Below are 25,048 nucleotides of genomic sequence, written 5' to 3'. Positions count from 1 at the left end.
TTCAACTCTCAGACTATAATAGGATTTCAACTCCTATAGCATAATATGATTACAACTCCTACAGCATAATAAGACTACTACTCCTATAGCATAATATGACTACAACTCCTATAACAAAATAAGACCTCAACTCCTATAGCATAATACAACTACAACTCCTATACTATAATAAGACTTTAACTCATATAGCACAATACCACTACAACTCCTATTGCATAATAAGACTACAACTCCTATATCATAATAAGACTACAACTCCTTTAGTATAATATGACTACAACTCATATAGCATAATACTACTACAACTACTCCTATAACATAATACTACTTCAACTCCTATAGCATAATATGACTACAACTCCTATAGGATAATTATACTTTAAATATTTTAGCATAATACGTTTACAACTCTTTGAGTATAATAATACTTCAACTCCTATAGCATAATAAGACTTCAACTCCTATAGCATAATAAGACTTCAACTCCTATAGCATAATACCACTACAACTCATATAGCATAATACGACTACTACTCCTATAACATAATTAGACTTCAACTCGTATAGCATAATACAACTACACCTCCTATAACATAATATGACTACAACTCCTATAGTATGACTACAACTCCTATAGGATAATTAGACTTCAAACATTTTAGCATAATACAACTACATCTCTGTCAGTGTCTGGGTGAAGTGGTGAAACAGAATCAGGCGCAGGACACAGAACTGAGAAAAGTATGGCTTTACTAAACACAAAGTAAACCATATCAAACCCTCCACACAGGGAAGAGCAAAACAACAGCTCAACAGATGATGTAACAACGAACAATCACTCACAAACCCGGGAGGGAAAACAGAGGTAATATAGGGAAACAATTAAGCCTAATGAGTAACAGGTGTGAATAATAAAGACAGGACTAGTGTGACACAGAAACATCGATCGGTGGCAGCTAGTACTCCGGTGACGATGAACGCCGAACCCTGCCCGAGCAAGGAGGAGGGGCAGCCTCATCTGTATCCGTGACAAACTCTTTGAGCATAGTAATACTTCAACTTCTATAGCATAATAAGATTTCAACTCCTATAGCATAATAAGAGTTCAACTCCTATAGCATAATAAGACTTCAACTCCTATAGCATAATAAGACTTCAACTCCTATAGCATAAAAATAATTAAGCTCCTATAGCTTAATAATACTTCAACTCCTATAACATAATAAGACCTCAATTCCTATAGCATAATTAGACTACAACTACTATAGCATAATAAGAATTCAACTCCTATAGCATAATAAGACTTCAACTCCTATAGCATAATAAGAATTAAACTCCTATAGCTTAATAAGACTTCAACTCCTATAACATAATAAGACCTCAACTCCTATAGCATAATAAGACTACATCTCATATTGGATAATAAGACTTCAATTCCTATAGCACAATAAGACTACAACTCATATAGCATAATACGACTACAACTCCTATAGTGTAATATGACTACAACTCTTATAACATAATAAGACCTCAACTCCTATAGCATAATGCGACTACAACTCCTATTGCATAATAAGACTTCAACTCCTATAGCATAATAAGACTTCAACTCATATAGCATAATACAACTACAACTCATATTGCGTAATACGACTACAACTCCTATTGTATAATATGATTACAACTCCTATAGCATAGTACGACTACAACTCCTATATCATTTTAAGACTTCAACTCATTCACTAACATAAGACTTCAACTCCTATATCATAATAAGACTACAACTCCTATAGCATAATAATACTACAACTCTTAGATCATATTAAGAAGTCAACTCCTACAGCATAATAAGATTTCAACACGTATAGCATAAGACTACTACTCTATAGCATATTATGACTACAACTCCTATAGGATAATTAGATTTTAAACATTTTAGCATAATATGACTACAACTCTTTGAGCATAATAATATTTCAACTCCTATAGCACAATAAGACTTCAACTCCTATAGCATAATAATAATAAAACTCCTATAGTTTAATACGACCTCAACTCCTATAACATAATAAGACTACAACTCATATAGCATAATATGACTACATATCCTATAGCATAATAAGACTTCAATTCCTATAGCATAATAAGACTACAACTCCTATAGTATAATAAGACTACAACTCATATAGCATAATAAGACTACAACTCCTATAGTATAATAAGACTACAACTCATATAGAATAATACTACTACAACTCCTATTGTATAATAAGACTACAACTACTATAGTATAATACGACTACAACTCCTATAGCATAATATGACTACAACTCCTATAGCATTTTAAGAATTCAACTGCTTCTGTAACATAAGTCTTCAACTCCTATAGCATTATAAGAATTTAACTCCTATAACTTAATAAGACTTCAACTCCTATAACATAATAAGACCTCAACTCCTATAGCATAATATGACTACACCTACTATAGCATAATAAGACTACAACTCCTATAGCATAATAAGGCTTCAAGTCCTATAGCATAATAAAAAAGGAAGTTAGTATGTAGATTGTGTTCTAGCCAGAGGCCTCAAAGCTTATATCAATGAAGTCAATGGGAAGAGATAGAGAGGAGAAGGAAGGAGAGTAGGATGACATTGGGAGGAGATGGTCACAGTGTCCCCAGCACAGATGATATCCCTGGGGCTAGCCAGGGGTACTAGGCTGCCTCCAGCCAACCAGCCCACTAACCAGCCTAGAGCAGCAAGCCTCAGCGCACCATCTTCCCATCCTGTCAGATAGAACACACTGATGAAGCTGATACAGGCTGTTAGGGGGATCTTGGCTCATGGTAACGTGTCAGTCTAGAAAATCATCAGAAATAGAAAAGTGGGATTAGTTTTCTTCTCTCCATGTCTCTATTATTTGTTCTTTAACTTTTTCATCCTCTCCTCTCGCTCTCATCCTCCCCCCTCTCTGTCCTCCTCCTCCCTCTATGTCATCCTCCCCCCATCTCTGTCATCTTCCCCCACCTCTTCATCCTCCCCCCTCTCTTTCATCCTCCCCCCTCTCTTTCATCCTCCCCCACCTATCTGTTATCCTCCCCCCTCTCTGTCATCATTCCCCCCTCTCTGTTATCCTCCCCCCTCTCTGTTATCCTCCCCCGCCTCTCTGTCATCCTCCCGCCTCTCTGTCATCCTCCCACCACTCTGTCATCCTCCCCCGCCGCTCTGTTATCCTCCCCTCTTGCTCTCATCCTCCCCCCTCTCTGTCCTCCTCCTCCCTCTATGTCATCCTCCCCCCATCTCTGTCATCTTCCCCCACCTCTTCATCCTTCCCCCTCACTGTTATCCTCCCCCCTCTCTGTCATCCTCCCGCCTCTCTGTCCTCCTCCCCCGCCTCTCTGTCATCCTCCCGCCTCTCTGTCATCCTCCCACCACTCTGTCATCCTCCCCCGCCGCTCTGTTATCCTCCCCTCTTGCTCTCATCCTCCCCCCTCTCTGTCCTCCTCCTCCCTCTATGTCATCCTCCCCCCCATCTCTGTCATCTTCCCCCACCTCTTCATCCTTCCCCCTCTCTGTTATCCTCCCCCCCTCTCTGTCATCCTCCCCCCTCTCTGTTATCCTCCCCCCTCTCTGTCATCCTCCCCCCTCTCTGTTATCCTCCCCCCTCTCTGTCATCCTCCCCCCTCTCTGTTATCCTCCCCCCTCTCTGTCATCCTCCCCCCTCTCTGTCATCCTCCCACCACTCTGTCATCCTCCCCGCCGCTCTGTTATCCTCCCCTCTCGCTCTCATTCTCCCCCTCTCTGTCATCCTCCCCCTCTCTGTCATCCTCCCCCTCTCTGTCATCCTCCCCCCTCTCTGTCATCCTCCCCCGCCGCTCTGTCCTCCTCCCCCCTCTCTGTTGTTCTCTCTCCATCTCTCCATCTCTCCTCTCAGACACAACCAGGAATCCCTAGAAGTAACGAGGGATACGGTCCATAAGAACCGCTGTCACGTTAAGTTCCCTGAGGTGTTCAGTAGCTACCCCTACAGAGTCAACGTCACGGCCGTCAACGCCCTCGGACAAGCCTCCACCACCATCACCTTCGAAGAGTTCAACATAGGTACGTAGAACATTGTTGTTTTGTTTTAGCGCTGACCTCAATACAACCTTGATGTTAGCCCACCTCACCAGCCAAATATCATTCAGGACAACCTGTCCTATCAAGCTGTATCAACCTTCACATCACAGCATTCATTGTTTATTATATAGCCAACTCTCTATAACAGCAACCTGCACTTGAAGGCAGACTAATTATAACTTGGTAAAACTCATTAGGACAGACAGCAGAAGTTTGTTAAGACAGACAACATCTGTCAGTCATTAGGAGTCATTAACAAAGCCAAGACTCCGTAGGTTAATAATGCTGAAACAGACTGAAGGATATAACCTTCAACAATCCTCTCTGTATTGACACAATGGATGTGCCTCAAATGGCACCCTATTCCCTATAGTGTGCACTACTTTAGACCAGGACCCACAGGGAATAGGGTGCAGTTTGGGATGAGGCCCAGCATCCTGGAAGGGATGAGAGAGTCAAGCCTACACACACACACACACACACACACACACACACACACACACACACACACACACACACACACACACACACACACACACACACACACACACACACACACACACACAGAGAGAGACACACACACAGAGACACACACACACACACACACACACACAGAGACACACACACAGAGACACACACGCACACACACAGAGACACACACACACACACACACACACACACAGACACACACAGAGACACACACACACACACACACACACACACACACACACACACACACAGAGACACACACAGAGACACACACACACACACACACACACACACACACACACACACACACACACACAGAGACACACACAGAGACACACACACACACACACACACACACACACACACACACACACACACACCAACTGATTAATGGACTGCTGAATGAATATTTATTTATCTTGCTTTGTTTGCTCTTTTCAGTATTATGTCTATCTCTGATAAGCTACCCAGGAAAGGACTGAAAATAGCCCATATTAATATACAGTGGGGAGAACAAGTATTTGATACACTGCCGATTTTGCAGGTTTTCCTACTTACAAAGCATGTAGTAATTTTTTATCATAGGTGCACATCAACAGTGAGAGACGGAATCTAAAACAAAAATCCAGAAAATCACATTGTATGATTTTTAAGTAATTAATTTGCATTTTATTGCATGACATATGTATTTGATACATCAGAAAAGCAGAACTTAATATTTGGTACAGAAAACTTTGTTTGCAATTACAGAGATTATACGTTTCCTGTAGGTCTTGACCAGGTTTGCACACAGTGCAGCAGGGATTTTGGCCCACTCCTCCATACAGACCTTCTCCATATCCTTCAGGTTTCGGGGCTGTCGCTGGGCAATACGGACTTTCAGCTCCCTCCAAAGATTTTCTATTGGGTTCAGGTCTGGAGACTGGCTAGGCCACTCCAGGACCTTGAGATGCTTCTTACGGAGCCACTCCTTAGTTGCCCTGGCTGTGTGTTTCGGGTCGTTGTCATGCTGGAAGACCCAGCCACGACCCATCTTCAATGCTCTTACTGAGGGAAGGAGGTTGTTGGCCAAGATCTCGCGATACATGGCCCCATCCATCATCCCCTCAATACGGTGCAGTCGTCCTGTCCCCTTTGCAGAAAAGCATCCCCAAAGAATGATGTTTTTACCTCCATGCTTCACGGTTGGGATGGTGTTCTTGGGGTTGTACTCATCCTTCTTCTTTCTCCAAACACAGCGAGTGGAGTTTAGACCAAAAAGCTCTATTTTTGTCTCATCAGACAACATAACCTTCTCCCATTCCTCCTCTGGATCATCCAGATGGTCTTTGGCAAACTTCAGACGGGCCTGGACATGCACTGGCTTGAGCAGGGGGCCTTGCGTGCGCTGCAGGATTTTAATCCATGACGGCGTAGTGTGTTACTTATGGTTTTCTTTGAGACTGTGGTCCCAGCTCTCTTCAGGTCATTGACAAGGTCCTGCCGTGTAGTTCTGGGCTGATCCCTCACCTTCCTCATGATCATTGATGCCCCACAAGGTGAGATCTTGCATGGAGCCCCAGACCGAAGGTGATTGACCGTCATCTTGAACTTCTTCCATTTTCTAATAATTGCGCCAACAATTGTTGCCTTCTCACCAAGCTGCTTGCCTATTGTCCTGTAGCCCATCCCAGCCATGTGCAGGTCTACAATTTTATCCCTGATGTCCTTACACAGCTCTCTGGTCTTGGCCATTGTGGAGAGGTTGGAGTCTGTTTGATTGAGTGTGTGGACAGGTCTTTTATACAGGTAACGAATTCAAACAGGTGCAGTTAATACAGGGAATGAGTGGAGAACAGGAGGGCTTCTTAAAGAAAAACTAACAGGTCTGTGAGAGCCGGAATTCTTACTGGTTGGTAGGTGATCAAATACTTATGTCATGCAATAAAATGCAAATGAATTACTTAAAAATCATCCAATGTGATTTTCTGTTTTTTTTGTTTTAGATTCCGTCTCTCACAGTTGAAGTGTACCTATGATAAAAATTACAGACCTCTACATGCTTTGTAAGTAGGAAAACCTGCAAAATCGGCAGTGTGTCAAATACTTGTTCTCCCCACTGTATGTAGCCTTAGAAATAAGGTTCATGAAATCAATAACTTGCTAACATCAGATAACATTCATATATTAGCCATTTCTGAGACTCACTTAGATAATTCATTTGATTATACAGCAGTAGCAATACAAGGACATAACATCTATAGAAGAGACAGGAATGCTTATGGTGGAGTAGTTGCTGTATATATTCAGAGCCATATTCTTGTAATGCTTAGAGAATATCTTATGTCAAGTGTTATTGAAGTGTTGTGGTTGCAGGTTCACTTGGCACATCTAAAGCATTTTATTTTGGGGTGCTGCTATAGGCCACCAGGTGCGAACAGTCAATATCTACATAATATGTATGAAATGCTTGATAGTGTATTTGATGTAAACAGAGAGGTCTACTTTCTTAGGGACCTGAATATTGACTGTTTTTCATCAAGCTGTACGCTCAAGATGAAGCTTCTCACTGTAACCAGTGCCTGTAATCTGGTTCAGGTTATTAATCAACCTATCAGGGTGTTTACAAACACTACAGGAACAAGATCATCCACATGTATTGATCACATTTTTACTAATCCTGTAGAACTTTGTTCTAAAGCTGTATCCGTACCCATTGGATGCAGTGATCACAATATAGTGGCTATATCCAGGAAAGACAAAGTTCCAACAGCTGGGCCTAAAATAGTGTATTTTTTATTTAACTAGGCAAGTCAGTTAAGAACAAATTCTTATTTACAATGACGGCCTACACCGGCCAAACCCGGACGACGCTGGGCCAATTATGCGCCGCCCTTTGGGACTCCCAATCACGGCCGGTTGTGATACAGCCTGGAATCGAACCAGGGGGTCTGTAGTGACGCCTCAAGCACTGAGATGCAGTGCCTTAGACCGCTGCACCACTCGGGAGATCATACAAAATATTTTGCTGTGACTCTTATGTGGATGATGTTAAAAATATTTGTTGGTCTGGTGTGATTAATAAGGAGTATCCAGACACTGCACTTGATGAATTCATGAAATTGCTTCCTCCAGTTATTGATAAACATGCCCCTGTTAGGAAACTGACTGTTATAACTGTTAAGGCTCCATGGATTGATGAGGAATTGAAAAACTGTATGGTTGAAAGAGACGGCGCAAAAGGAGTGGCTAATAAGTCTGGCTGCACATCTGACTGGTTGACTTACTGCAAATTGAGAAATGATGTGACTAAACTCAACAAAAAGAAGAAGAAACTGTATTATGAAGCCACGATCAATGATATAAGGAATTATGGAAAAATAAAACTTTGGAGTACTTTAAATGAAATTATGGGCAGAAAGACAAATTCAACTCCATCTTTCATCGAAACAGATGTCTTATTCATCACAAAACCATTTGATGTTGCCAATTATTTTTTTGATTTCTTCATTGGCAAAGTCGTCAAACTTAGGCATGAAATGTCAACAACAAACAGTGAGTACTCATGCGTAAAAAAACAAATGATGAAAGAAAAGCATTGCAAGTTAGAATTTTGTAAAGTTAGTTTGGGAGAGGTGGAAAAATTATTGTTATCGATCAATAATGACAAACCTCCTGGCATTGACAACTTAGATGGAAAGCTACTGAGGATGGTAGCTGACTCTATAGCCACTCCTATCTGTCATATTTATAATCTGAGCCTACAGTGCCTTGCAAAAGGATTCATCCCCCTTGGCGTTTTTCCTATTTTGTTGCATTACAACCTGTAATTTAATTTGGATTAAATTACATTTTTATTTGGATTTCATGTAACGGACATATACAAAATAGTCCAAATTGGTGAAGTGAAATGAAAAAAATAATGTGTGAAAGAAATGTATACGAAATACATAATGGAAAAGTGGTGCGTGCATATGTATTCACCCCCTTTGCTATGAAGCCCCTAAATAAGATCTGGTGCAACCAATTACCTTCAGAAGTCACATAATTAGTTAAATAAAGTCCACCTGTGTGCAATCTAAGTGTCACATGATCTGTCACATGATCTGAGTATATATACACCTGTTCTGAAAGGCCCCAGAGTCTGCAACACCACTAAGCAAGGGGCAACACCAAACAAGCGGCACCATGAAGACCAAGGAGCTCTCCAAACAGGTCAGGGACAAAGTTGTGGAGATGTACAGATCAGGGTTGGGTTATCAAAAATTGAAAAATTATTAACTTTGAACATCCCACGGAGCACCATTAAATCCATTATTAAAAAATTGAAAGAATATGGCACCACAACAAACCTGCCAAGAGAGGGCCGCCCACCAAAACTCACAGACCAGGCAAGGAGGGCATTTAGGAGGGCATTAATCAGAGAGGCAACAAAGAGACCAAAGATAACCCTGAAGGAGATGCAAAGCTCCACAGCGGAGATTGGAGTACCTGTCCATAGGACCACATTAAGCCAAAAACTCCACTGAGCTGGGCTTTACGGAAGAGTGGCCAGAAAAAAAGCCATTGCTTGAAGAAAAAAATAAGCAAACACTTTTGGTGTTCGCCAAAAGGCATGTGGGAGACTCCCCAAACATATGGAAGAAGGTACTCGTCAGATGAGACAAAAATTGAGCTTTTTGGCCATCAAGGAAAACGCTATGTCTGGCGCAAACCCAACACCTCTCATCACCACGAGAACACCATCCCCACAGTGAGGCATGGTGGTGGCAGCATCATGCTGTGGGGATGTTTTTCATCGGAGGGACTGGGAAACTTGTCAGAATTGAAGGAATGATGGATGGTGCTAAATACAGAGAAATTCTTGAGGGAAAACTGTTTCAGTCTTCCATCAAGTAGTAATAAAGCAACACTCAAGTGGTTTAAGGGGAAACATTTAAATGTCTTGGAATGGCCTAGTAAAAGCGCAGACCTCAATCCAATTGAGAATCTGTGGTATGACTTAAAGATTGCTGTACACCAGCGGAACCCATCCAAGTTGAAGGAGCTGGAGCAGTTTTGCCTTGAAGAATGGGCAAAAATCCCAGTTGATAGATGTGCCAAGCTTATAGAGACATACCCCAAGAGACTTGCAGCTGTAATTGCTGCAAAAGGTGGCTCTACAAAGTATTGACTTTGGGGGGGTGAATAGTTATGCACGCTCAAGTTTTCACTTTTTTTGTCTTATTTCATGTTTGTTTCACAATAAAAAATGTTTTGCATCTTCAAAGTGGTAGGCATGTTGTGTAAATCAAATGATACAAACCCCCCAAAAATCTATTTTAATTCCAGGTTGTAAGGCAACAAAATAGGAAAAATGCCAAGGGGGTGAATACATTCGCAAGCCACTGTAAAAGAGAAATGTGTCTTCCAGTGTCTTCTGGAAAGCAGACACAACCAGGTTTTCCCTCTAGGATGTTGCCTGTGCTCCAATCCATTTATTTTCATCCCCCAAAAATTCCCTAGTCCTTACAGATGACAAGCATACCCATAACATGACTATGCTTGAAAATATGAAGAGTGGTACTCAGTGATGTGTTGTGTTGGATTTGGGCCAAACATAACGCTTTGTATCCGGGACATAAAGTTAGCTTCTTTGTCACCTTTTTACAGTTTTACTTTATTACAAACAGGATGCATGTTTTGGAATATTTGAATTCTGTACAGACTTCGTTTTTTTCACTGTCATTTAGAATAGTATTGTGGAGTAACTACAATGTTGTTGCTTCATCCTCAGTTTTGTCCTATCACAGCCATTAAACTCTGTAACTGTTTTAAAGTCACCACTGGCCTCATGGTGAAATCCCAGCTTTAAAATGTTACTGGTCTTCCAATAGGTGCTCTTCTTTTGCGAGTCATTGAAAAACCTCCCTGGTCTTTGTGGTTTAATCTGTGTTTGAAACTCACAGCTCGACTGAGGGACCTTACAGATAATTGTATATGTGGGGTGCAGATATGAGGTAGTCATTTAAAAATCATGTTAAACACTATTATTGCACACAAAGTGAGTCCATGCAACTTATTATGTGACTTGTCAAGCACATTTTTACTCCTAAACATATTTAGGCTTGCCATAACAAAGGGGTTGAATATTTATTAACTCAAGACATTTCAGCTTTTCATTTTTTATTAATTTGTAAACATTTCTAAAAACGTAATTCCACTTTGACATTATGAGGTATTGTTTGTAGGCCAGTGACACAAAATCTCAGTTTAAACCATTTTAATTTCAAGCTGTAACACAACAAAATGTGGAAAAAGTCAAGGGGTGTGAATACTTTCCCCGTGTGGAGCAGCAAGCAGCGAGGTGGTTTCCTTTCCTCAGAGAAACATTCCTCCACTGAGCTCCATCAAGGGGGGCAGGACAATGCCCCTAAGCACAGTGCTAAAGCAATACTCGAGTGGTTTAAGGGGAAACATTTAAATGTCTTGGAATATTTTAATTCCAGGATGTAAGGCAACAAAATAGGAAAAATGCGAAGAGGGTCAATATTTTCGCAAGCCGCTGTAGAGGAAAGTCTTTCTCCTCAGGCCTGAAGGGAAGCCAAAGTCATTCTGCTACCCAAGAGTGGTAAAGCGGCCTTTACTGGTTCTAACAGCAGACCTATCAGCTTGCTGCCAGCTCTTAGCAAAATGTTGGAAAAAATATTGTTTGACCAAATACAATGCTATTTCTCTGTAAACAAATTAACAACAGTCTTTCAGTATGCTTATAGAGAAGGGCACTCAACATGTACTGCACTGACACAAATGTCTGATGATTGGTTGAAAGAAATTGATAATAAGAAGATTGTGGGAGCTGTACTGTTAGATTTCAGTGTAGCCTTTGATATTATTGACAATAACCTGTTGTTGAAAAAACGTATGTGTTATGGCTTTTCAACCTCTGCCATATCGTGGATTCAGAGCTATCGATCTAATATAACTTTTCTTTAATGGAAGCTTCTCTAATGTCAGACGTATCAAAATAGATAAAAATAAAAAATTGAACATGTGGTGTACCGCAGGGCAGCTCTCTAGGCCCTCTACGCTTTTCTATTTTTACCAATGACCTGCCACTGGCTTTAAACAAAGCATGTATGTCCATGTATGCTGATGATTCAACCATATACGCATCAGCAACCACAGCTAATGAAGTCACTGAAACCCTTAACAAAGAGTTGCAGTCTGTTTTGGAATGGGTGGCCATTAATAAACTGGTCCTGAACATCTCTTAAACTAAGATCATTGTATTTGGTACAAATCATTCCTTAAGTTCCAGACCTCAGCTGAATCTGGTAATCAATGATGTGGCTGTTGAACAAGTTGAGGAGACTAAATTACTTGGTGTTACCTTAGATTTTAAACTGTCATGTTCAAAACATATAGATTCAATGGTTGTAAATATGAGGAGAGGTCTGTCTGTAATAAACAGATGCTTTTTTTGACGCCACACAAAACAAGTCTTGAAGGCTCTAGTTTTGACTTATCTTGATTATTATTCAGTCGTGTGGTCGAGTGCTGCAAGGAAAGACGTAGTTGAGATGCAGCTGGCCCAGAACAGAGCGGCACATCTTGCTTTTGTGTGGACCCCAGGAAGAGTAGCTGCTGCTTTCGCAATCTTAATAAAATACCAAATACCAAAACCAGACTAGTCCTATAGTGGGCCTCAGAGCCTAGGCCTCAGAGCTCTAGAGAAGAAGCCACAGATGGTAATTCCAGTGGTTCCTAAAGTGTTTCCATCCTAGGCTACAGACAGGGTGGTAGCTAAGCGTTTCAATACATGGCTGCATACGGACAGAGTAGTAATGAAAATGCTGATTCTACAGTATGTGGATTCTCAGAGTACCTTTAGAAAACATTGCCTTCCTTGATTTATACAGATGAATGAAACACTGGGTGGGTATGATCCTCTCCTCCTGTGCTGTGAGTTCAGCGCCTGGGTTGATGCCGTGTTGAGTTGTGAGTCAAATTAATTTAGAGAGACAATGATGCACCATGTGCAGAAATAAAAACAATTTCATGCATGCTTTGGTTTGCATCAAGATTCCTGTTGGAAAACAATGTGGAGATAATGTATAATTATCTTATTAATTAACAGCAAGACAATGTATCAATGTACCCTATTCTCTGTGTAGTGCACTACTTTGACCAGAGCCTTATGGGGGTATATAAATGGCTATAGGCGTAAGTACACCACCAGTCAAAAGTTTGGACACACCTACTCATTCAAGGGTTTTTCTTAATTTTTTACTATTTTCTACATTGTAGAATAATAGTGAAGACATCAAAACTATGAAATAACAAATATGGAATCATGTAGTAACCAAAAAAGTGTTAAACATATCAAAATATATTTTATATTTGAGATTCTTCAAATGGCCACCCTTTTGCCTTGATGACAGCTTTGCACACTCTTGGCATTGAGTGGAAAACAGGAGGGCTTCTTAAAGAACAAATAACAGGTCTGTGAGAGCTGGAATTCTTACTGGTTGGTAGGTGATCAAATACTTATGTCATGCAATAAAATGCAAATTAATTACTTAAAAATCATACAATGTGATTTTCTGGATTACAGACCTCTACATGCTTTGTAAGTAGAAAAACCTGCAAAATCGGCAGTGTATCAAATACTTGTTCTCCCCACTGTAGATGAAAACTCTCTTGGTAAATAGTGTGGTCTACAGCTTATCATGCGATACTCTCCCTCAGGTGAGCAAAACCTTAATAAAACGTCCTTAATATTAGATTTCGCGCACCAGTTGTTGACAGACCTTCATTACCTTGTCTTATCGGAGGTTGCTGTTCTGTCTTGCCGATGCATGGAAACCCAGCCAACTGTATATTATCCCATGTCGTCGTTCAGCCACGACTCGGTGAAACATAAGATATTGCTGTTTTTAATGTCCCATTGGTAGGATAGTCTTGAACGGAGCTCATCCAGTTTATTCTCCAATGATTGCACGTTGGAAGGATGGTAGAGGCGGGTTACCCACTCGAATTCACACAAGGCACCCGGACCTGCGTCTTTTCTTCATGCGAATGATAGGGATTTGGGCCTGGTCCGGTTTCTGCAGTAAATCCTTCACATCCGACTCGTTAAAGAAAAAATCTTCGTCCAGTTCGAGGTGAGTAATCGCTGTTCTGATATCCAGAAGCTCTTTTCCATCATAAGAGACGGTGGCAGAAACATGGTGTACAAAATAAGTTACAAACAATGCTAAAAAACACACAAAATAGCACAATTGGTGGAGAATGTAAAACGTCCGCCATCTCCTCCGGCGCCAATGTTTCAGCTGTCATCTAAATGTTTCAGCTATCAGCCCATCATCTTAATGTTTCAGCTATCAGCCCATCGTCTTAATGTTTCAGATATCAACCCATCATCTCAATGTTTCAGATATCAACCCATCATCTTAATGTTTCAGCTATCAGCCCATCGTCTTAATGTTTCAGATATCAACCCATCATCTCAATGTTTCAGCTGTCAGCCCATCATCCCTAAATTCGTAAACATGGGTACCCTCATAGATATCATCCTGACTAACTTACCCTCTAAATACACCTCCGCTGTCTTCAACCAGGATCTCAGCGATCACTGCCTTATTGCCTGCGTCCGAAACGGGTCCGCGGTCAAACGACTACCCCTCATCACTGTCAAACGCTCCCTAAAACACTTTAGCGAGCAGGCCTTCCTAATTGACCTGGCCGGATATAGATCTCATTCCGTCAGTAGAGGATGCCTGGTTGGTCTTTAAAAGTAATTTTTTCTCAATCTTAAATAAACATGCCCCATTCAAAAAATACAGAACTAAGAACAGATATAGCCCCTGGTTCTCCTCAGACTTGACTGCCCTTGACCAGCACAAAAACATCCAGTGGCGTACTGCATTAGATCAAATAGCCCCTGCGATATGCAACTTTTCAGGGAAGTCAGGAACCAATATACACAAGCCGTTAGGAAAGCAAAGGCTAGCTTTTTCAAACAGAAATTTGCATACTGTAGCACTAACTCCAAAACGTTTTGGGACACTGTAAAGTTCATGGAGAATAAGAGCACCTCCTCCCAGCTGCCCACTGCACTGAGGCTAGGAAACCCTATCACCACCGATAAATCTACAATAATCGAGAATTTCAACAAGCATTTTGCTACGGCTGGCCATGCTTTCCACCTGGCTACCACTACCCCGGCCACCAACTCTGCACCCTCCGCTGCAACTTGCCCATGCCCCCCCCTCCGCTTCTCCTTCACACAAATTCAGACAGCTGATGTTCTGAAAGAGCTGCAAAATCTGGACCCCTACAAATCATCTGGGCTAGACAATCTGGACCATTTCTTTCTAAAACTAGCCACCAAAATTGTCGCAACCCCTATTACTAGCCTGTTCAACCTCTCTTTCGTAATGTCTGAGATCCCCAGAGATTGGAAAGCTGCCGCGGTCATCCCCCTCTTCAAAGGGGATGATACTCTAGATCCAAACTGTTACAGACCTATATCAATCCTGCCCTGCCTTTCGAAAGTTTTTAACAAACAGATCACCGACCATTTCGAATCCCACCGTACCTTCTCCGCTATGCAATCCAGTTTCCGAGCTGGTCATGGGTGCACCTCAGCCACGCTCAAGGTCCTAAACAATATAATAATCGCGATCGATAATAAACAGTACTGTGCAGCCGTCTTCATCGACCTGGCCAAGGCTTTCGACTCTCTCAACCACCGCATTCTTATTGGCAGTCTAAATAGCCTTGGTTTCTCAAATGACTGCCTCGCCTGGTTCACCAACTACTTCTCAGATAGAGTTCAATGTGTCAAATCGGAGGGCCTGTTGTCTGGACCTATGGCAGTCTCTATGGGGGTGCCACAGCGTTTAATTCTTGGGCCGACTCTTTTCTCCGTGTATATCAATGATGTCGCTCTTGCTGCTGGTGACTCTCAGATCCACCTCTACGCAGACGACACCATTTTGTATACATCTGGCCCTTCATTGGACACTGTGTTAACAAACCTCCAAACGAGCTTCAATGCCATACAACACTCCTTCAGTAGCCTCCAACTGCTCTTAAACACTAGTAAAACTAAATGCATGCTCTTCAATCGAACGCTGCTGGCACCCACCCACCCGACTAGAATCACTACTCTCGACGGGTCTGACCTAGAGTATGTGGACAACTACAAATACCTAGGTGTCTGGTTAGACTGTAAACTCCTTCCAGACTCACATTAAGAATCTCCAATCCAAAGTTAAATCTAGAATCGGCTTCCTATTTCGCAACAAAGCCTCCTTCACTCATTTTACCAAACATGCCCTTGTAAAACTGACTATCCTACCGATCCTTGACTTCAGCGATGTCATTTACAAAATAGCCTCCAACACTCTACTCAGCAAATTGGATGTAGTCTATCACAGTGCCATCCGTTTTGTCACCAAAGCCCCATATAATACCCACCACTGTGACCTGTACGCTCTTGTTGGCTGGTCCTCACTACATATTCGTCGCCAAACCCACTGGCTCCAGGCCATCTCTAAATCACTGCTAGGCAAATCCCCGCCTTATCTTAGCTCATTGGTCACCATAACAACACCCACCCGTAGTATGCGTTCCAGCAGGTATATCTCACTGGTCATCCCCAAAGCCAACACCTCCTTTGGCCGCCATTCCTTCCAGTTCTCTGCTGCCAATGACTGGAACGAATTGCAAAAATCTCTGAAGCTGGAGACTCTTATCTCCCTCACTAACTTTAAGCATCAGTTGTCAGAGCACCTTACCGATCACTGCACCTGTACACAGCCCATCTGAAATTAGCCCACCCAACTACCTCATCCCCATATTGTTATTTATTTTTCTCATTTGCACCCCAGTATCTCTATTTGCACATCATCTCTTGCACATCTATCATTCCAGTGTTAATACTATTGTAATTATCTTGCACTATGGCCTATTTATTGCCTTACCTCCATAACTTGCTACATTTGCACACACTGTATATATATTTTCTGTTGTATTTTTTACTTTATGTTTTGTTTACCCCATATGTAACTCTGTTGTTTTTATCGCACTGCTTTGCTTTATCTTGGCCAGGTCGCAGTTGTAATTGAGAACTTGTTCTCAACTGGCTTACCTGGTTAAAAAAAGGTGAAATTAAAAATTAAAAACATCTCAATGTTTCAGCTGTCAGCCCATCATCTCAATGTTTCAGATATCAGCCCATCATCTCAATGTTTCAGATATCAGCCCATCATCTCAATGTTTCAGCTGTCAGCCCATCATCTCAATGTTTCAGCTATCAGCCCAAATATTCCAAAACATGCATCCTGTTTGCAACAAGGCACTAAAGTGATACTGAATACAAAGTGTTCCAATACAACACATTAATGAGTACCACTCTGCACATTTTCAAGCATAGTGGTGGCTGCATCATGTTATGAATATGCTTGTAATCGTTAAGGACTGGGGAGTTTTTCAGGATAAAAAATTTACTGAATTTAGCTAAGCAGAGGAAAGATCCTAGAGGAAAACCTGGTTCAGTCTGCTTTCCACAAGACACTGGGAGATTAATTCACCTTTCAGCAGGACAATAACCTGAAACACAAGGTAAAATCTACACTGGAGTTGCTTACCAAGACGACATAGACTGTTCCTGAGTGGCCTAGTTAGAGTTTGACTTAAATCGGCTTAAAGATCAAGACCTGAAAATGGATGTCTATCAATAATCAACAACCAACTTGACAGTGCTTGAAGAATTTAAAAAAGAAACAATGTGCAAATATTGTACAATCCAGGTGTGCAAAGCTGTAATCGCTGCCAAAGGTGATTTTACAAAGTAATGACTGAGGGGTGTGAATACTTATGTAAATATTATGTACTCCTGAGTGGCGCAGTGGTCTAAGGCACTGCATCGCAGTGCTAACTGTGCCACTAGAGATCCTGGTTCGAATCCAGGCTCTGTCGCAGCCGGCCGCGACCGGGTGACTCATGGGCGGCGCACAAGTCGTCCAGGGTAGGGGAGGGAATGGCCGGCAGGGATGTAGCTCAGTTGATAGAGCATGGCGTTTGCAATGCCAGGGTTGTGGGTTCGATTCCCACGGGGGGCCAGTATAAAAAAATATGTATTCACTAACTGTAAGTCGCTCTGGATAAGAGCGTCTGCTAAATGACTAAAATGTAAATTATATATTTCTGAATTTATTTTCCAATAAATTAGCAACATTTTCTAAAACATGTTTTCACTTTGTCATTATGGGGTATTGGGTGTGGATGGGTGAGAAAAAAAATATATTTAAAATTCAGGCAACACAACATGTGGAATAAGTCAAAGGGGTATAAACAACATTAAGACAGAGACTTTCCAACATTAGCACCTGCTCTTTCCATGACAGACTGACCAGGTGAATCCAGGTGAACGCTATGATCCCTTATTGATGTCACCTGTTAAATCCAGTTAAATCAGTGTAGTTGAACGGGAGGAGAGACCGGTTAAAGAAGGATTTTTAAGCCTTCAGACGATTGAGACATGGATTGTGTATGTGTGCCATTCAGAGGGTGAATGGGCAAGACAAATTATTTAAGTACTTTTGAAAGTGGTATGGTAGTAGGTGCCAGGCGCACCGGTCTGAGTGTGTCAAAAACTGCAACACTGCTGGGGGTTTCACGCTCAACAGTTTCCTGTGTGTATCAAGAATGGTCCACCACCCAAAGGACATCCAGCCAACTTTACACAACTGTGGGAAGCATTGGAGTCAACATGGGCCAGCATCCCTGTGGAACGCTTTCAACACCTTGTAGAGTCCATGCCCTGATGAATTGAGGCTGTTCTGAGGGCAAAAGAGAGGGGTGTGTAACTCAGTATTAGGAAGGTGTTCCTAATGTTTGGTAGACTCAGTGTGTAATGTAGGTAGGTTTAAAATGACTAGGCAACAGGATAGATAGACTGTAGCAGCAGTATACTGTAGGTAGGTTTAAAATGACTAGGCAACAGGATAGATAATAGACTTTAGCAGCAGTATACTGTAGGTAGGGGTAAAGTGACTAGACAACAGGATAGATAATAGACAGTAGCAGCAGTATACTGTAGGTAGGGGTAAAGTGACTAGACAACAGGATAGATAATAGACAGTAGCAGCAGTATACTGTAGGTAGGGGTAAAGTGACTAGACAACAGGATAGATAATAGACAGTAGCAGCAGTATACTGTAGGTAGGGGTAAAGTGACTAGGCAACAGGATAGATAATAGACCGTAGCAGCAGTATACTGTAGGTAGGGGTAAAGTGACTAGACAACAGGATAGATAATAGACAGTAGCAGCAGTATACTGTAGGTAGGGGTAAAGTGACTAGACAACAGGATAGATAATAGACAGTAGCAGCAGTATACTGTAGGTAGGGGTAAAGGGACTAGACAACAGGATAGATAATAGACAGTAGCAGCAGTATACTGTAGGTAGGGGTAAAGTGACTAGGCAACAGGATAGATAATAGACAGTAGCAGCAGTATACTGTAGGTAGGGGTAAAGTGACTAGACAACAGGATAGATAATAGACCGTAGCAGCAGTATACTGTAGGTAGGGGTAAAGTGACTAGACAACAGGATAGATAATAGACAGTAGCAGCAGTATACTGTAGGTAGGGGTAAAGGGACTAGACAACAGGATAGATAATAGACAGTAGCAGCAGTATACTGTAGGTAGGGGTAAAGTGACTAGACAACAGGATAGATAATAGACAGTAGCAGCAGTATACTGTAGGTAGGGGTAAAGTGACTAGGCAACAGGATAGATAATAGACAGTAGCAGCAGTATACTGTAGGTAGGGGTAAAGTGACTAGACAACAGGATAGATAATAGACAGTAGCAGCAGTATACTGTAGGTAGGGGTAAAGTGACTAGGCAACAGGATAGATAATAGACAGTAGCAGCAGTATACTGTAGGTAGGGGTAAAGTGACTAGGCAACAGGATAGATAGACAGTAGCAGCAGTGGGTAGCTATTTGATTAGGTATTTTTCAGTCTTGTTTAGCAGTCTTATGGCTTGAGGATAGAAGCTGTTCAGGATCCGGTTGGTTCCAGACTTATTGCACTGGTACTGCTTGCCATGCGATAGCAGAGAGAACAGTCTATGACTTGGGAGTCTGGAGTTTGGAGCCCCAGTGATGACCATGTTAATTCCTTAGTGATGTGGACACCGAGATACTTGAAGCTCTCATGCTCGCCCCCCCCCCCCCCCCCCCCCCCCCCCCCCCCCGTTTCCTACTGGCTCCGTACCGGTACCCCATGTATATTGGTGTGGTCGAGATTCATCCATTTGTCCTGTGTCTCTATGAACAGTACTGCTTGGTCTGATGTCTCTCTCTATATACTGTATTGTGGTAATGTCAACCCTAACCCATCTCTCTATATACTGTATTGTGGTGATGTCAACCCTAACCCATCTCTCTATATACTGTATTGTGGTGATGTCAACACTAACCCATCTCTCTATATACTGTATTGTGGTGATGTCAACACTAACCCATCTCTCTATATACTGTATTGTGGTGATGTCAACACTAACCCATCTCTCTATATACTGTATTGTATTGTGGTGATGTCAACCCTAACCCATCTCTCTATATACTGTATTGTGGTGATGTCAACACTAACCCATCTCTCTATATACTGTATTGTGGTGATGTCAACACTAACCCATCTCTCTATATACTGTATTGTGGTGATGTCAACACTAACCCATCTCTCTATATACTGTATTGTATTGTGGTGATGTCAACCCTAACCCATCTCTCTATATACTGTGACGACGAGTGCTGAGTATACGAAGAGACAGGACGCAGACGCAGGAATTAACAAGGTCAAGGTTTACTCAAACAGGAGGAGGAAGGAGCAGCCTGTACGATACCTCATGTATCTGCTGGTGGACCTTAAAACCTTAAACGGCCCCACAAACCAGGGGCTCAGTTTCTTGCAGGGCAGGTGGAGAGGGAGGTTTTTTGTGGACAGCCGGAGATGGACATGGGCGGCGTCTCAGACCTGTCCGGCCCTTTGGAACCACTCGTCAACAGCGGGCGCATCGGTCTGGCTGGGTGTCCAAGGGGCCAGGGCTGGCTGGTACCCCAGGACACACTGGAAGGGAGTGAGCCCCGTGGAGGAGTGAACGAGGGAGTTCTGGCCATATTCTGCCCAGGGAAGAAACCTGGCCCACTCACCCTGCCGGTCCTGACAGTGGCAACGAAGAAACCTCCCCAGCTCCTGGTTCATAAGCTCCACCTGCCCATTTGACTGAGGCCTATACCCGGAAGTGAGGCTGGCCGTGGCCCCGATCTGCTCCAGGAAAGCCTTCCACACTCGGGAGTTGAATTGGGGGCCACGGTCTGAGACAATGTCCTCCGGAAGTCCATAATGCCGGAAGACCTGTTGGAACAGGACCTCAGTGACCTGGAGAGCAGAAGGAAGACCAGTTAGTGGCAAAAAACGGCATGATTTGGAGAACCAATCTACGACCACCATGACTGTGATGAAGTCATCAGAACGTGGAAGGTCGGTGACAAAGTCTATGGACAGGTGTGACCAAGCTCGCTGAGGCACTGGGAGAGGAACTAGTTTGTCTGACGGGGCGTTCCGAGGTGTCTTCGTTTGGGCACATACAGAACAGGAGTTGACATAGCGGGACACATCAGAAGCCAAGGTGGGCCACCAGTACTTTTGTGCCAGAGAATGCAGGGTTTGCGTAATACCGGAGTGCCCTGCCATAAGGGTGGTGTGCGCCCAGATAAGCAGGCGGTCCCGGACAATGGTGGATACATGCAAGCGCCCCGTAGGGGCGTTGGCAGGTGCCGGGTCCTCCTGAGTCGCCAGGCGGATGTCTTCGTCTACATCCCAAACAACAGGTGCTACGATGAGAGACGCGGGCAGGATAGGACCCCTCCAGATCCTTCCTTTCTCCGGTATGGTGCATCCTGGAGAGTGCGTCAGCTTTCACATTCTGGGATCCTGGGCGGTAGGACAGAATTAATTGAAATCGAGTAAGTAATTGGGCCCACCTGGCTTGATGAGAGTTCATCCGTTTTGCTGCCCGTATGTGCTCCAAATTCCGAGGGTCAGTAAGAATCCGGATAGGATGGACTGCGCCCTCCAGCCAGTGTCTCCATTCCTCCAGAGCGAGGACCACCGCCAACAGCTCCCTGTCTCCAACTCCATAGTTCCTCTATAACGGGGTTAAGCTTTTTTGAGAAAAAGGCACAGGGATACATTTTCTCTGGCTTACCGTGCCGCTGGGAGAGGACCGCACCCACGCCCTCCTCCGATGCGTCCACCTCCAGGATGAAAGGACGAGAGGGATCTGGGTGTTTTAGGATGGGCGCTGTGGTGAACCTCTCTTTCAGCCTCTAAAAGGCATCGTCAGACTTAGGGTTCCAGGTCAGCTTCTTGGGCCCACCCTTAAGGAGAGAGGTGAGCGGGGAGCTGAAGGACCTGATGAAACGCCGGTAGAAATTGGCGAAGCCCAGGAAGCTCTGTAGGCCCTTGATGGTGGTGGAAACTGGCGATGACCTGACGGCGTCTGTCTTCACTCCTTCCATGAACACCCCCTGAGGACTGATCCTGTATCCTAGGAAGGAGATGGCCTGTTGGTGGAATTCACTTTTCTCCCCTTTCACCAACAGGCTGTGTTCCCGGAGGCGGAGTAGGACAGCTCGGAAATCCCTGACGTGCTCCTCGAACGTAGCCAAGTAGATCAGGATATCGTCGATGTACACCACCACCTGTCTACTCAGCATGTCCCGGAACACGTCATTGACGAAGGACTGGAACACAGATGGTGCATTGGCAAGGCCGTAAGGCATGACGCAGTATTCATAGTGGCCTGAGGTAGTGCTGAATGCCGTCTTCCACTCGTCTCCTTCCCGGATTCAGATCAGGTTGTAGGCACTCCTCAGGTCCAACTTGGTAAAGTACCGGGCCCCTCATAGCTGCTCGATGGCCGACGGAACCAGAGGGAGGGGAGGGGGTACTGGTACTTGGTGGTGACTGCGTTCAGCCCTTGTAGTCAATGCATGGTCTCAGTCATCCGTCTTTTTTGGCCACGAAGAAGAAGCTGGCGGAGGCAGGAGAGGTAGAGCATCTGATGAACCCCTCTCAGGGTCTCCGCCACATACTTCTCAGTCTCCGCCATGGAAAGGGGGTAAAATGCGACTCTTTGGGGGGTGTTGTCCCTCCAGATGGTCAATGGCGCAGTCCCAGGGCCTGTGAGGAGGGCGACACGTAGCCTTAGATGAAGAGAAGACATCGGAGAGATCTGCGTACTCGCGTGGAATGTTGGGCTGGAGGGCGGACTCCGGACTCTCCACTGGAACAACAAACCACTGGCAGGCAGGTCTTCCGGCATGAGGTGGACCAGGCTGTGATCCTCTTGGTGATCCAATTGATGGTGGGGTTGTGTAGTCTGAGCCAGGGCATTCCCAAGAAGATCCGGTGAAGGGGTGACATGACGATGTGGAATGACAGTTCCTCGTGGTGCTCCGGTAGTGTGTGAATGGTGATGGTGATGGGGAGAGTGACGTGCGTAACGGTGCCTGATTCAAGGGGTTGATTGTCCAGCGAGGTGACGTGTAGCCGAGAAGGCAGTGGCACGGTGGACAACCCCCATTCAGAGACCAGCTCCCTATCTATAAGGTTCCCCACTGATCCGGAATCTATCATTGCAGTAGAAATGGAGGAGAGGGAATAACCAGTCACCGTTATGGGAACTAAAAACAATGGTTTTGTGATAGGAGATGATGTAACACTCACGGAGCGGCGACGGGAGTCATACCGCCTAGATAGGGAGCCGCCAGGACATCTGTGTGCCGCGGTGGGGTAGGAGGTGCTGCCCACCTCCATGGGTGAGGACTCGGAATCAGGGCGGCTTCCATAGCTTAGATGGGGTGAGCGTCGAAGCTCCGGGAGCTGTTGGGAACGCCGTCTCTCTCGCAACATTTCGTCAAGGCGGATGGACGTGGTGATAAGGGTATCAAGGTGTGGTGATGAGATGATGAGGTGCAGCTGGAGGTGATTAGGGTGAGTTGGGTTTCCATTCCGGTGTTGCCGAGGTGGTGCGCTCCGACCGGTGGCTCAGTAGACCGGCGAATCAGAGCGCCGGAGGGGAGCAACGGGAGGAGACGTGACATATACTGTATTGTGGTGATGTCAACCCTAACCCATCTCTCTATATACTGTATTGTATTGTGGTGATGTCAACCCTAACCCATCTCTCTATATACTGTATTGCGGTGATGTCAACCCTAACCCATCTCTCTATATACAGTATTGTGGTGATGTCAACCCTAACCTATCTCTCTATATACTGTATTGCGGTGATGTCAACCCTAACCCATCTCTCTATATACTGTATTGTGGTGATGTCAACCCTAACCCATCTCTCTATATACAGTATTGTGGTGATGTCAACCCTAACCTATCTCTCTATATACTGTATTGCGGTGATGTCAACCCTAACCCATCTCTCTATATACTGTATTGTGGTAATGTCAACCCTAACCTATCTCTCTATATACTGTATTGCGGTGATGTCAACCCTAACCCATCTCTCTATATACTGTATTGCGGTGATGTCAACCCTAACCCATCTCTCTATATACAGTATTGTGGTGATGTCAACCCTAACCTATCTCTCTATATACTGTATTGCGGTGATGTCAACCCTAACCCATCTCTCTATATACTGTATTGTGGTGATGTCAACCCTAACCCATCTCTCTATATACTGTATTGTGGTGATGTCAACCCTAACCCATCTCTCTATGTACTGTATTGTGGTGATGTCAACCCTAACCATCTCTCTTTATACTGTATTGTGGTGATGTCAACCCTAACCCATCTCTCTATATACTGTATTGCGGTGATGTCAACCCTAACCCATCTCTCTATATACAGTATTGTGGTGATGTCAACCCTAACCTATCTCTCTATATACTGTATTGCGGTGATGTCAACCCTAACCCATCTCTCTATATACTGTATTGTGGTGATGTCAACCCTAACCCATCTCTCTATGTACTGTATTGTGGTGATGTCAACCCTAACCATCTCTCTTTATACTGTATTGTGGTGATGTCAACCCTAACCATCTCTCTTTATACTGTATTGTGGTGATGTCAACCCTAACCATCTCTCTTTATACTGTATTGTGGTGATGTGAACCCTAACCCATCTCTCTATATACTGTATTGTGGTGATGTGAACCCTAACCCATCTCTCTCTTCTCTCCCTGTAGTGAAACCAGACCCCCCTGAAAAGGTGGTGGCCACTCCCATCCCCAACAACGTGCGTCGTCTGGAAGTCACCTGGAAGAGCCCTTCTACCTGGCCTGATGTAGAGAGCTTCCCCCTGAAGTACTTCCTACGCTACCGACCCCTCATCAGAGACCAGTGGCAACACGTGCGTTAAAACC

General features: G+C 43.8%; 1 protein-coding gene across 1 annotated transcript in view; it reads left to right on the top strand.

The window, feature by feature from the left end:
* Positions 1-25,048, top strand: part of LOC311127207 (ciliary neurotrophic factor receptor subunit alpha-like) — a 271,986-nt gene that overhangs the window by 171,649 nt on the left and 75,289 nt on the right. Inside the window, exons 4-5 of the mRNA XM_084159001.1 lie at positions 3,938-4,104; positions 24,872-25,035. Coding sequence (XP_084015127.1) covers positions 3,938-4,104; positions 24,872-25,035 — 331 coding nt within the window. The remainder of the gene's footprint in view (positions 1-3,937; positions 4,105-24,871; positions 25,036-25,048) is intronic.

Source organism: Coregonus lavaretus (assembly GCF_964263955.1).
Source record: "Coregonus lavaretus genome assembly, chromosome: 4".
In the NCBI taxonomy this organism is placed as follows: domain Eukaryota; kingdom Metazoa; phylum Chordata; class Actinopteri; order Salmoniformes; family Salmonidae; genus Coregonus; species Coregonus lavaretus.
Note: the sequence above shows the minus strand (reverse complement) of the source record. Positions and strands in the feature narration are given on the sequence as shown.